At 42.1% G+C, this 14,678-nt stretch overlaps 1 protein-coding gene across 2 annotated transcripts in view; it reads left to right on the top strand.

Moving 5' to 3' along the window:
- Positions 1-14,678, top strand: part of LOC132875574 (disks large homolog 4) — a 128,716-nt gene that overhangs the window by 112,654 nt on the left and 1,384 nt on the right. For both annotated transcript variants that reach the window (XM_060912444.1, XM_060912445.1), the window contains 15 exons: positions 1,511-1,661; positions 2,361-2,499; positions 2,593-2,749; positions 2,869-2,971; positions 3,075-3,189; positions 3,739-3,915; positions 4,001-4,043; positions 4,392-4,422; positions 9,711-9,758; positions 10,380-10,481; positions 12,189-12,361; positions 13,034-13,146; positions 13,228-13,319; positions 13,717-13,819; positions 14,100-14,678. The exon at positions 14,100-14,678 is cut by the window's right edge and continues 1,384 nt beyond it. In XM_060912444.1, the coding sequence (XP_060768427.1) occupies positions 1,511-1,661; positions 2,361-2,499; positions 2,593-2,749; positions 2,869-2,971; positions 3,075-3,189; positions 3,739-3,915; positions 4,001-4,043; positions 4,392-4,422; positions 9,711-9,758; positions 10,380-10,481; positions 12,189-12,361; positions 13,034-13,146; positions 13,228-13,319; positions 13,717-13,819; positions 14,100-14,109 (1,557 nt within the window). In that variant the 3' untranslated portion in view covers positions 14,110-14,678. The remainder of the gene's footprint in view (positions 1-1,510; positions 1,662-2,360; positions 2,500-2,592; positions 2,750-2,868; positions 2,972-3,074; positions 3,190-3,738; positions 3,916-4,000; positions 4,044-4,391; positions 4,423-9,710; positions 9,759-10,379; positions 10,482-12,188; positions 12,362-13,033; positions 13,147-13,227; positions 13,320-13,716; positions 13,820-14,099) is intronic.

Genomic DNA, 14,678 nt, shown 5'->3' on the forward strand with positions numbered 1-14,678 from the left:
ATAAAGTTTCTGAATCGTTTTAGCCTATAAGTGTTGTGAGAATATTTAATGCCATATCGAGAGCTGTGTACTAGGCATGCTAAATCATTATAGGCCTCCTGCCGTGCCACAGCCTCTATCTTCCCCAACAAGCAGCACGGGAGAGCACCTTCTTAGCACACGGTTATTAAGGCGCATTTTTAGTTTGTTTACTGTATGTTATCATACTTTATGACTTTATTTGAAGCCATACTGGAAATGTTGTAAAATAAAGCAAGTAAGAGATAATATTACAAATGCAAGAAGAGCCATTAGCCACCATACCTATTGTTTATTTACAGGGTATTTATTTTTAATTATTTATGATTAATGTAATTGCTCAGTTAAAGTAAATAAAGCATGGTCACCTGTAATATCAAAGAACTTGAACTTGTGAATAATTTTTAAAAAAGACAGAACAATATACTGAGGAGACAGGGTTTCAAAGAGGGCAAGACAGGTAGAGAATATTTGTCAGATAACAGGCCCTGACGAATGCTCTATTACTAATAAGAAACATAGATAAGAAATTAATAAGAAATATATTAATATAGCTTATTTAAGTATGACCAAAATTTTTAAGCCCAACTTTGTGTGCACATTCCCACCTACCGTATGGCCAAGGTTCAGCTTTTTGTGTTTCAATACTGTTCAAACTTAATCATTTTAGTGTTTCTTGTAGCACATGCACATTTTGCTTACTGTTTAAGCATTTTATTTGTTCTTTTGCTGTTGATATTTTTCCCCATGCCAATCTTCTGCTGAACCCAGTGGTGGGGAAAGCCCTTAAATGCATAATGAATAGTCAGTGAGGGACAATCTTGTTTTTTGCAACAGTTATTAAAAACTTAACATTTAGTTTCAATTCAGAAGGTGTTTAGGTGTAGTTTTCTAGTGTGGGGGCTTTTAAGCCAAAACTTGGTGCTTTTGTTGGCCACAAGCTGAAGGCCTGGCAAGTCAGGGTGTGTAAGAATGTAGGTATGGTACAGCAGGCCACTCCAAAAATCCACCAGAATACAGGAACATCTACTAAATCCAAAATCTCAACACCCCCCCCCCCCCCCCCCCCTTCATTGTCCATCTCCAGCTGGACGACCCACAAACAAAACACCAGAATGCAGGGGGACAAGTGAATATCAAACTGAATACAAAATTCCCACTTACTGCATGGTGTGCGGAAAAATTTTGCCGTCGACCCCCCAAAAAAAAAAAATCTCACTACAAGGAATTTCGAAAAGTTGGCAGCCCTGGTGTAGCTGTGGTTAGTAGAGTGTAGCTGTGGTTAATAGCATGTAGCTGTGGTTAGTAACGTAGCTGTGGGTAGTAGCGTGTAGCTGTGGTTAGTAGCATGTAGCTGTGGTTAGTAGCATGTAGCTGTGGTTAGTAGCGTGTAGCTGTGGTTAGCAGCGTGCAGCTGTGGTTAGTAGCGTGTAGCTGTGGTTAGTAGCGTGTAGCTGTGATTAGTAATATGTAGCTTTCTTCTCTTTCCCAGGTGAATAACGTGTGTTTAGAGGACGTGATGCACGAGGACGCAGTCGGAGCGCTGAAGAACACGGCAGATGTTGTATACCTCAGAGTGGCCAAACCCAATAACCTGTACCTTACACACACCAACAGCTACAACCCTCCAGACCTCACCAGCAGTGAGTGTGTGTGTGTATGTGTGTGTGTGTGTGTGTGTGTGTGTGTGTGTGTGTGTGTGTTCCCAGGAGTGTAAACTTCAGGTTTCCACACCATATGCTGTGTTATAATACATATATTTCTATTTATGAGACGACGATGCGATTAGATTTAGTTTTATGGCTCAATCGCCTCTTGAAGCTGTGAAATTATTTACACAGGACTTTAATTATTTGCCTTTTTTTATAATAATGATTCATTGTTGTTGCATGATTTAATTTCATTTGTATATAGTTGTACTTCAGTTCAATGCACCGCCACACTGCCTGCTGAGCTAGGCTAATTTATAATGTTACAGTGCTAACATGTATTAGCAACAGGCTAACAGTGTTATAGCGCCACACAGTGGACAATGAAACTAAACATTTAAACACGTGGCATTGAAACGGGAGTCTCGACGTCTTTATCAGGACCGAGCTTTATTATGGACGTAGAGCTTAAACTTTCAGGTTCAAGACTCGAGTATGATGTCACTGATCACTGATTTTGTAAATAGTCAATCATAAAAAAAATCAGAAAAGTTATGTTGCTATGGTAACCATTTGTATGTATTAAGTATGTTGGTGATCTCACTGGTTTCAAAGATGAAAAGAAAAAATCCAATGTTACAACAGACCAAATTACAAAGTGTTCAGTCACGTGTGTGTGTGTGTTCTCCCCAGCATACTCCTCTCACATGGACACCGATCTCGGTCACCCCAACTTCCTGGGCTCGGATTACCCACAAGCCCTCACTCCCACGTCCCCCAGCCGCTTCTCACCGGTGCTGCACGGCATGCTGGGAGACGACGATGTGCCCAGGTGAGTGCTGCATTCTGGAAACAGGAAGTACGTCTCGGTGATTAGTTAATCTTCCTCATGTATCATCTGCATGTGCGTGCGTGTGTGTGTTAGAGATCCGAGGCGTGTGCTGATCCACAGAGGCTCCACGGGTCTGGGCTTTAACATCGTTGGGGGTGAGGACGGAGAGGGAATCTTCATCTCCTTCATTCTGGCTGGAGGACCAGCGGATCTGAGTGGGGAACTGCGCAAAGGAGACCAGATACTGAGCGTAAGAACACACACGCACATCTAAAACTCATCTGTCTACAACATAACTGTATTCTATTCTAATATTGTGTGTGTGTGTGTGTGTGTGTGTGTGTGTGTGTGTGTGTGTGTGTGTTTCAGGTGAACGGTGTTGATTTACGAGCTGCGACACATGAACAAGCCGCAGCAGCACTAAAAAATGCAGGACAGACTGTGACCATCATTGCACAGTACAGACCTGAAGGTAACACACACACACACATGTATACAATAACACAAATATATATATGCACACAATCTAGTGAATATATTTTTTATGACTGCTGTGTGTGTGTGCATGTGTGTAGAATACAGTCGCTTTGAGGCAAAGATCCACGATTTGAGAGAGCAGCTGATGAACAGCAGTTTGGGTTCAGGAACCACCACACTAAGGAGTAACCCGAAACGAGGCTTCTACATCAGGTACACACACACACACACACACACACACACAGCATGTACAGACGAGGTAAAGTCTTACTCTATCATATTAACTCTATCAAACTTTTGACTGCAGCAGTTTAAATGTTTGAGTCATTTCTATTTCTCGATTCATTTGAATCAGTTCAGTTAAATGATTCATTTCAATCTGCTTTATTTGTACATTTTGCCCGATTGTGCAACGATCTAACGTCAATAACGAACATCCTGATGAATGTTAAATCACTTCATATTCACTGTTGTTTTATTGTTTTATAATTTGCTTGTCTCTGTTTAGAAGAATTAAACTAAATATTTGTTCACACTGATCTGTTAAACGACACAGGAGCAAATATTGGGCCTTAGTGAAATGACTCACTGATTCATTTACATGACTGGTTCACTAAGGTTCAAAGTATGCTTACAAGAAATGTTTTGGCACCCCCTAATGGTGTGGAGGTTAGAACAGATGAAAATTCCTTCTTTGTTCAATGTAGGTAATAGTGTGTGTGTGTGTGTGTGTGTGTGTGTGTGTGTGTGTGTGTGTGTCAGAGCTCTGTATGATTATGATAAGACGGCGGACGGTGGGTTCCTCACTCAGGCCGTGAGTTTCCGTTTTGGTGATATCCTCCACGTATTGGACTGCAGCGATGAGGAGTGGTGGCAGGCACGGAGAGTCGGACCTCAGGGAGACAACGAGGACATCGGCTTCATTCCCAGCAAGAGGAGGTGTGTGTGTGTGTAATAGAGTGTGTGTAATCAGTGATCTGAATGAACAGCTCATTTCCTCTGCTGTGTCATTCTCCATCCTCAGGGTGGAGAGGAAAGAGTGGTCCCGTCTGAAGTCTAAAGAACGGGTAAGAGCGCCATCATCACCATGGAAACAACAGAAGAACCTCTAAAAGGAATAAAATGTCCTCAGTGTCCCTTCCTGTTTTACTGAGTGAACACTGTGGACATTTAATTTTTTGGTAGAGCTGAACTTTCAGTACATGCTACATTTATTCTGTCGTGTTTATTTAAGCAGTGAGACGAAGTGAGACATAATGAGACAGTGAGATGTATTGAGTGATGAATGATGTCATTGTGGGATGTATGATGTCACAGTGAGATGAAGTGAGATTAAGCGAGTGAAAGATGATGTCATTGTTTTGGATTTAATTCCTCTGTCATTTTCTTTTTTTTCCTCTCTGTTGATTTTACAGGATCGCAGTCGAGACACTTTAGGATCTCAAGGTAGGTGAAGATTAATTACTAATGTTCCATCTTGAACTCGACTTCCATCACCTTCAGTTCCACAAAGATTCTTCAGAATCTCTTCACAGAATTTCTTCACTGTTCCAAGCCCACAATTAAAACTCCGGGTGTTCACTGTCTAAACTCTGGAATGAATTTCCAAATGATATTAATCACCCATGCCCTCTCTTTAGCTAATTTGGAACACATCTCAGCATTTGAGCAGAGGTGAAAGGTGATACTCTAACGTGTTGTGTTGCGTTGTTTTGTTTGTCTGGCTAATTTACTGTTTAATATTTATTACCTTTATTTCTTTTAAATGCTGCTACTTTATTGACTGTACTCTTTTAAATGCTGTACAGCGCTTTGGTCAATGCAAGTTGCTTTAAAGGTGCTTGATAAATAAATCTTACTTTCATGAAAGCACACACATCACACAGTGTATAAGAGTGTAGATTAATCACGTGAGTATAATCCAGGGGTGATTTCTCAGAGACAACAAGGGAAGCCGAGCTTCCCCTAAAATTCTCTCCCCAAACTGCGGCGTCTACGATGTTGAATTCTCATTAAAACAATAACTTGCATAACATAATGTATGCCCAAGATTGTATTTATGTTCATAACTATCCTGTAACTTATTTGAGTGATGTCTGACGAACTTGCAGTTCGCTACGAGAATCACCTTTGCTGCCAGGCTGTAACCTTTCTTATTTCAATGGGCTCTATGGACTGGCAGCAGTGTTGCCAGATTGGGCGGTTTTAAGTGCATTTTTGGCGGGTTTTGAACATATTTTGGGATGGAAAACATCAGCAGTATCTGGCAACACTGACTGGCAGCCGGGTATCCGTTGCAGTCTACGAGACGGCTCTGAACAGCCAATTTCGGCTAGTTGTTATTGGTTAAAATCAACAAAATCGTCACTTCCAGGGAAGCCGGGCTTCTCTGGGACTAAACGAGACAGTGGGAGGGACAAGAAGCCGGGCTGATAAATGATTATTGGAGGTAGTGTTTGAAAGACATGAGGAGGGCGGTACTTCGGCAAGGAACATGGAAGTATGATCAGTCAGTCCCTAGCGGATGTCGAGAAAGTGTAGTCGTGTGCCAAAGTGCTGTCCGAATTTCTTTTCATATAAACGTTTCTTCTCATTGATGTCTCTGTACATTACTCTGTAAATAAATGTAAATATTACTCGTTGTGCTCCGTTAACTTTCATCCATTCTATCAGTTTGATCATTCGTGAATTCACTCGTTTATTTCATTTGTAGTTCAATCTGGTTGCAGGCTAGCTTGAGCCTTATTGGGATCTGCAGTGCTAGCTGCTAACAGAAATTGGTGAAGTCTCTGGAAAGCACAACCAGCTGGTATGACAGGGTCACAGACCATTTTCTGGAAAAGGAGCGGACGGCAGAATTTGTGTATAAATAGTGTTCATGTTCATGAATCTGAAGTGTGTATATTGTTCAGTAATGTTAAGAGAATGGTGGGCTCTGTGTTATAGGTTATACCTGGGTATAATATTCAAGGTTCTGTGTGTTGCATAGCCTACCTGGTTATGAATTTCCAGACTGTGTTGCAGAAGATGTTCAAGGATGTGTTGCACAGCTGGGTGTTGTGTTAAAGACTCTGTGTTGCATATCAGGGTATGATGTTCAAGGCTCTTCGTTGAATAGCCAGTGATTTTTGGATGTTTGATATTTTTGATTAAGGATATGAGGCACTAGCCTGGCAAGCCAGACTATAACATGAAATGTACAAGCAAAAATACTTTCTGCCACTAGGTAGGGTTGTCTAGTTCACTATGCTAATGGGGCACACCTTTCTATGCTTTGATATCCGGCCTACAGGTTTTACGATGAATGCGTAAAATGGGCTTCCCCTGTTTTAAAAACCAGCAGCCGCCACTGGTATAATCGTTACCTCCGATATGGAGTTTATGTTTTCAGTGCCATTTGTTTGATGTAAGAAGGATTGCACAAAACCAACAGACTCGATTTATGAGAACCTTGGTGGAAGGGTGTCATATGGACCAAGGAACAATTAAACTTTGGAGCAGATCCGAGTTACAGGGCGGGTCCATGAATTTATTTTCTCTTTCACTAATGTTGTGAGATACAGCATTTGCCGTAGAGTTTACAATCCAGTAAACAGCAGTACAGTTCATTAGTGATAAAACATAGCCAATGTAGTGTAGGTATCATGCCGCCATCTTGGTCTAAGAACTACAACTCCCAGGCCACTTCCGCGTTGACTATGTCATGCCTGGGCGGAATCATGGACATCACATTCCTCAGGTTTCACATAAGAGACTTGGAAAACTTCATTTTTCTTTGTCTCTAAGTTCTGATCCCGAACGGAACGGACCTAAGAAGAGACACTCACCATCAGACGTCTGAACCGCACGTTTCCTCCTTTATCTAACTCTGATTAAGTTAGATTTCAGAAACACGCGATCACCAACTCAAGCGAGTTATTAACCGATTCGCAAGTATTACTTGTCTTTTAACGCGTACGCGGCTGCGAGCAAAAGGCAGTTTTCTAAAGAGCTCTTCTCTTTTCTTTCTTTTAAATCCGTGCACGGTGTTGAACAAAGACTTTTCGTCTTATCAACTGCGAAGCTTCTCCAAAGAACCTCTCCAGGCTCCAGTGAACATCTGATTCGTCAGAGACTTTCCTCTCACCGAAGCGCAATCTTCCGCCTCGAATTCCTGCAGACAAAGGCGAGACTTTTTGCAGTAAGAAAAGGCACTGGGAAATATTAGTCTTAGTAATTAATTCACTAAGTGTGAAGTTAGAGTCAGGAATAAAAGTGTGCACACTGTGTATTATTATTGATTTTCTATTATTTGGTACTATTGATTTTAATTTGGTTAATCAATAAGTCTCCCACTCTCTCTCCTAACATTCTCATTTTCAATTAACTCACTCATATTGTGACCTCATTAAGATTTCAGAATGTTTTAGAAAGGGCCTTTGCATGCTTAGGAAGAGCCCCTCCTCCTTTCCCTTGTTCTCAACACGAGGTCCTCTGGATCTCAGATTAGAATTAAATATCCTAAGTTCTAAGTTTAATTCAACCTTGATAGCAATTCTCCTGTTTACATTTAAAGCCATATAAACTACAGATGACTGTTTGAATGTATTTTAACCATTAATCTCTGGTTTTTGACACACATAGTTTACTAGGCCTGAAGAAAGCACATGGTGTAGCTAGCCTTTCTTTGTCTAGTCAGCATACCTAGCTAATCACTGGGCTATACACACACACGTGCTCACTCTAAGGCCAAGTTTACATTAGACTGTATCTGTCTCGTTTTCTTCGCGGATGCACTGTCCGTTTACATTAAACCGCCTGGAAACGCCGGGAAATGGGAATCCGCCAGTGTCCACGTATTCAATCTAGATCGTGTCAGCTCCGGTGCTGTGTAAACACTGAGATACGCAGATACACTGTGCTGAGCTCTAGCTGGCGTCGTCATTGGACAACGTCACTGTGACATCCACCTTCCTGATTCGCTGGCGTTGGTCATGTGACGCGACTGCTGAAAAACGGCGCGGACTTCCGCCTTGTATCACCTTTCATTAAAGAGTATAAAAGTATGAAAATACTGCAAATACTGATGCAAATACCGCCCATTGTGTAGTTATGATTGTCTTTAGGCTTGCCATCCTTCCACTTGCAAGTGGTAAGTGATATGCGCTGGGATCATACACACAGCGGCTCAGTCCCGAATCACTGCTTGTTCACTTCACTCGCGTGCTCTGTGAGCTGCGCAGGGCCGGAGTGCGCACCCTCCAGAGGGCACTCGCTGTTCAGGGCAGAGTGATTTGGAGCGCAGGATGCCTGCGGAGCCGAGCGTACCCGTGTATTGGTGTTGCTGTGTGCACGCAAATCGTGTATTGGTGTTGCTGTGTGCACACTAATCGTTTTAAAAACGTTAACCTGATGAGCCGCTGATACGGTCTAATGTAAACATGGGCTAAACTTTGAGGATCCCCTCCTCCAAGATTGCAGATAAGACACCCTGGTCCGTCCTGGCGCGGACGGATACACACACACACACACACATACCAAGATTGCAGATAACAACATAGCTCACAAGTTAAAACTGCTTACACACACACACACACACACACACACACACACACACACACAGAGACCTACTCTGTTATAAAGATTTCATTCTGTTGCCATTCAATTATTAAATTCTTACTTTCCTTTTTTTTTATTGATTTCCCTTTTTTTATCTTTTTAATAATAAACTCCATTATTGAATTTGTGTCATTGCCTGTTTCCAATACCTCTGAAGTCGCACACATCGTCAAAGAATTCTTAAGGTGTATGAATAATTAATTAGATGCAGTTTGGTAAGTGATAAACTTTGAATTATCAAATTTTAAACGATTCTTCAATTGATTCACTAAATGATTCACTTGATTCACTAAATGATTCATTGAACGATTCACCAAATGATTCACTGATTTGATTCACTGACTCGATTCACTGAATGATTCACTTCAACCAACTCAAATGAGACTGACTCTATGGTATGATTCAATTCAAATGAGTCAAATTAAACGATTCAATAGGATTGATTCATTTTAGCTATTAACCTTCAAATTTAATGAGACTGATTTCATTTAATTATTAAAGATTGATCATTTGATACCAATCTACATATCCATAATCATTAATTACACCTACAGTAGAAATACAACAGCTCTGTATGACACGCCACATTCACGGGTGTCAGTGATCCTCTGGGACACACGTAGACACATCATTCTAATAGTTTTGGAAATTTATCCAGATATATAATGTGTTTACGGTTGCAGATTTATGTCATCACTGAAGAGTCGACTGTTGTCCTTGGTGCAGGTCTGCGCTCTCCAAGTGCCTTCGAATTTATGAAATGTAATCATAAAAAGCGAAGGGTCCTCAGGTTTTCCCACTGAGTGGGGTTGTGTGATTAAAGCTGGGTTTCTCCTTTTGTGATAGTTATTCCAATTAATCATGTGACTTAAATACAAAAACAGTGCTTCCGTTTCAATTTTGCAAAATATTACTTCGTCGTTTCATCTGAAAAACCACCTCTTGAAAGTGTTAAAACTTTTTTTGTGATATTTAAGAGGTTTTTTTTTTTTATTAAGGTATCCCCATTATCATTTTTATTTCACTATTTAAAATTGTGCATCCTGCAGGTTAATGGAGACACGGCGAGTGCGATCGCTTTTAATTTTCAGTTTTTCTGCTGAATGTTTAAGAAAAATGCGTTCTGTGTGTTTCAGGAAGAGACGAATCAGCACACAGTTACGAGACGGTGACGCAAGTGGAAGGTGAGAGGGAGGGGCTAGACTGAGGGGCGTGTCTCCAATCAAACTCTGAACTTCGTACAGTGCACTGGTGTACTTTAGTGTAGAAACATTTCACTCCACAGTGGACATTAAATCTGTTCACGTTTACTGTCATGTTTTAGCTTGTGGGGTTTTTTTTGTTGTTGTCGTCGTATCATATTCAGTTGTTTTCATTTTCTTGCCACCTGTATTTTTATTTTGAAAATGTAACGAACGTGTTGCATTGTGGGAAACGGTGTAGTACATCATTCATGGATCTTTATTGTACTGCAAATTATTTATTTATTCTGAGTATTTTCATAAACACTGTTTATGTCACTTGTTGGGTTTCATATTTAAAGATGACATTTATAGAATAAGAGTCTGTTATTTTAACTGTGGTTATTCTGTTACTCTGTTAATTACTGCTAACTTTAACATAATTAAACATTTTCTTATTTTTAAAATTAATAATTTAATTTTTTATCTTTTTAACTTTGGAAACAAGCAGCCAAATAGCTAGAAAGACGTGTTCAAAAAGAAAAAATAATATTTATTGTACTGTTAATTTTTCAGAAAATATTCTTGTTTGTTTGTTTGTTTGTTTGTAATGCCTGTGTGTAGTTCACTACGCGAGGCCCATCATCATCCTCGGCCCTGTGAAGGACAGAGTGAACGATGATCTGCTCTCTGAGTTCCCAGACAAGTTCGGTTCCTGTGTTCCACGTGAGTGTCCAGACTCCGCTCACAGCATCCACGACTCACTCTGATTGGATCCTCACCTGATTGGCGTGTGCAGTGAGGCGTGTTTTGGTCCCTGTATGATGAAGCTCTCAGTCTGCACACTCTCACTCTGCTACAGAACACTTCAAATAAAAGACGCGATAAATAATCAACAATCAAACAAATCAAACGACGGAAAAAGAACAACAGTAAAAATTCGTGGAAATATTTTACATAATCTTACATGGAGACGGTACTGAGTTTGTGACAGAAGAGCGATATCACAAGTCAGAAAAATAAGGAAATATACAAACGTATGGTTCGGGCATAAATTTCAGGAATAAAAAATAAACAGCTGCAGTCTGGATTAAAAACACTTCTGGAAGCTTCTTAATATTATAAATATTTAAATAAAGTGACATCAAAAATCGGCGGCACGGTGGTGTAGTGGTTAGCGCTGTCGTCTCACAGCAAGAAGGTCCGGGTTCGAGCCCCGGGGCCGGCGAGGGCCTTTCTGTGTGGAGTTTGCATGTTCTCCCCGTGTCCGCGTGGGTTTCCTCCGGGTGCTCCGGTTTCCCCCACAGTCCAAAGACATGCAGGTTAGGTTAACTGGTGACTCTAAATTGAGCGTAGGTGTGAATGTGAGTGTGAATGGTTGTCTGTGTCTATGTGTCAGCCCTGTGATGACCTGGCGACTTGTCCAGGGTGAACCCCGCCTTTCGCCCGTAGTCAGCTGGGATAGGCTCCAGCTTGCCTGCGACCCTGTAGAAGGATAAAGCGGCTACAGATAATGAGATGAGATGAGACATCAAAAATCTGTTCTCAAAACAACATGCAGATAAAATAAGAGTGAAAACACAAGCGTGTTAAATATCGAATATAAACTTTAAATCACTGTCAGTATAAAATGTAACATTAATAAACTCTCATTATTAAAACCATGCAAATTGTATAACGTTATTTATCAGAATCTAACATTTACATTAACATTAATGATTGACATCACCGTGGCAGTACGGTGGTGTAGTGGTTAGCGCTGTCGCCTCACAGCAAGAAGGTCCGGGTTCGAGCCCCGTGGCCAGCGAGGGCCTTTCTGTGTGGAGTTTGCATGTTCTCCCCGTGTCCGCGTGGGTTTCCTCCGGGTGCTCCGGTTTCCCCCACAGTCCAAAGACATGCAGTTAGGTTGACGTGGGGTGGCCTTGGGCTGAGGTGCCCTTGAGCAAGGTACCGAACCCCTGACTGCTCCCCGGGCGCTCTGGTGTGGCTGCCCACTGCTCTGGGTGTGTGTGCGCGTGTGTTCACTGCTTCAGGTGGGTTAAATGCAGAGGATGAATTTCACTGTGCTTGAAGTGTGCATGTGACAAAGGTTTCTTCTTAATATTTGCATTGACCCCACCCACTATTTTATCCAGAAACACCTCGAATCAGACATTTATGAAAACAAACACAAACCAAAAGTAAAAATAAAGTTCCTCGTCAATCTCAGAGCCAAATCATTGGTGTGTTTTCATTGGTGTTTATCTCCTTCACACTCGTTCACGCCTTCATTAACTGAACATTAAACCCAGTTTAATTCTGAAAACGTTTCTTTGTAGAGCGCCAAGACCAGCAGCATGTGATCATGAAGTCCTGTCCATCTACAAGTTAGAGTCACAGATTGTGTGCGTTTTAGTGTTTGATTTGATGACATCATCACTCTGCGTCCCGCAGATACGACGCGGCCGAAGCGGGAGTACGAGGTGGACGGCAGAGATTATCACTTCGTGTCGTCACGGGAACAGATGGAGAAAGACATTCAGAGCCATCGATTCATTGAGGCGGGACAATACAACAGTCACCTGTACGGCACAAGTGTACAGAGCGTGAGGGAGGTGGCTGAACAGGTGAGGGAGAGAGAGAGAGATGGAGAGAGGGGAAGATAGAGAGGCAGATGAGAGAGACAGACAGATGAGAGAGACAGACAGACAGAGAGAGAGACAGATGAGAGAGAGATGGAGAGAGGAGGGGAAGAGAGACAGATGTAGAGAGAGAGGTGAGGGAGAGAGACAGATGGTGAGAGGGGAAGAAAGAGACAGATGAGAGAGAAAGAGAGAGAGACAGATGAGAGAGATAGACACAGAGAGCAAGACAGATGGAGAGAGGAGGGGGAAGTGAGAGAGAGATGGAGGGGGAAGAGAGAGAGACAGACAGACAGAGAGAGAGAGAGATGGGGAGAGAGACGGAGAGGGGAGAGAGAGAGAGATGGAGAGGAGGAAAGAGAGAGACAGACAGATGAGAGAGACAGACAGAGAGAGAGACAGATGGTGAGAGGAGGGGAAGAGAGGGAGAGACAGACAGATGGAGAGAGAGAGAAACAGACAGACAGATGAGAGCGAGAGAAAGATGGAGGGAGAGAGAGAGACAGACAGAGATACAGAGAGAGACCGTTGCTGTGTGTTGTTGATACTGATCAGTGAACTGAGTGGTGTTTTACTGAAGAGATGATCATCAGTCAATAAACATCACTCAGTCTGAGAACTGATCGTGTGTGTGTGTGTGTGTGTGTGTGAGAGCAGCAGGGTAAACACTGTATTCTGGACGTTTCGGCGAACGCTATCCGCAGACTTCAGGCTGCTCAGCTCCACCCCATCGCCGTCTTCGTTCGGCCCAAATCACTCGAGAATGTTCTGTATGTTTATTCACATTTACTCTGCACTTTATTTGCTTCCACACAATTACCAGCAGTGACTCTGTGTGTGTGTGTGTGTAGGGAGATTAACACCCGGCTGACGGAGGAACAGGCACGGAAAGGCTTTGATCGGGCAGTGAAACTGGAGCAGGACTTCCTCGAGTGTTTCTCAGGTCTCTCTCTCTCTCTCTCTCTCTCTCTCTCTCTCTCTCCATCTTTCAAAGACAGGAATGCCCCTTGCATCATCGAGCAGGTTTATTTCACGCTAATGACGTCCTGCTGTAAATTATCCCTCTTATTCCACAATTACTTACTAAAGAAATCTATGAATTGACACAAAATATTGAGTTAAAAATGATGTCATTGTTTCTGCTAATGATGTGCTCCCTAGTAACAGAATGCTATAAGTGACCAATCAGAATGCAGTATTCAAATAAGCCGTGGAATAATCCTTATTATTTTTCCCACAGTTTTATTTTTCATGCACATGTAGAACTTCCTCTGAGTAAATATCGACATCTGACATTCACTGTCTTTATCTCTCTCTCTATCTATCTGTCTGTCTCTCAGCTGTGGTGGAGGGTGACAGTTTCGAGGAGGTCTACCACAAGGTGAAGACGGTGATCGAGGAGCAGTCCGGTCCCTTCATCTGGATCCCCACCCGAGAGCGACTGTGAGAAAAACGAGAGAAAGTAGACACAGAGAGACGGAGAGGGAATTCTGGGAATTATGTGTGGAAAAGCACAGGGAAAATCCACACATCCCTCAATCTGTCACTCTTTCCATCTGATCTATTAACATCCCAGTCTCTGTCTCTCTCTGTCTCTCTCTCTCTGTCTGTCTCTCTCTCGTACACAGGGCTGTTTTTACTCATGAACAGAAACACCACTGAGCGATTAAACTCCTCCTTCCTCTGTTTTTTTTTACTGTCGGACTCCTTCCTTCTCCTTCAGGAGCGAGTGATGAGGTGAGCATCAGAGGGAGGAATTAACCAGGAAAAGAGGAGGACAGATAGACGGATGGACGGACGGATGGATGGATGGACAGAACGTATATTTAATATGTAATATTTAATAAACAATAACACTCTGCGCTACTAGACGTACTGTGACTTCCGGGCGACTTGAAGTGCCGACAAAGGACAAGAGAAACTTCTGGATTTCTGCATGCGTCCATAACGATACACAGAGAGGGACGGCCCCATGAGGAAGAGGAGGAGTCTCAGTCTGTATGTCACTTCCTGTTTTAACTGAAACAAAAGATGAAATAAGAGAAAGACAGAGGACTTTTATCAGTTCATCTGATCTTAGTTTCGCTGCACAGAATTCAAAGCCACACACAATGTTATGGGCTATGTTTTCCTCAAACACACACAAAGATGTTTAGTGAAGTTCATTCATTTCTTTGTTCCTGGTTTGGTTTTCTTGATTATTATTATGATGATGATGCACTTCTCAGATGCTGAACAGTGACGAGCGCAGAACACTCTCACACACACACTGAGACTGGTACAGAGCAAGGAGTCAGCAGTT

This window comes from Neoarius graeffei, chromosome 28, assembly GCF_027579695.1.
Source record: "Neoarius graeffei isolate fNeoGra1 chromosome 28, fNeoGra1.pri, whole genome shotgun sequence".
NCBI classification, from domain to species: Eukaryota; Metazoa; Chordata; class Actinopteri; order Siluriformes; family Ariidae; genus Neoarius; species Neoarius graeffei.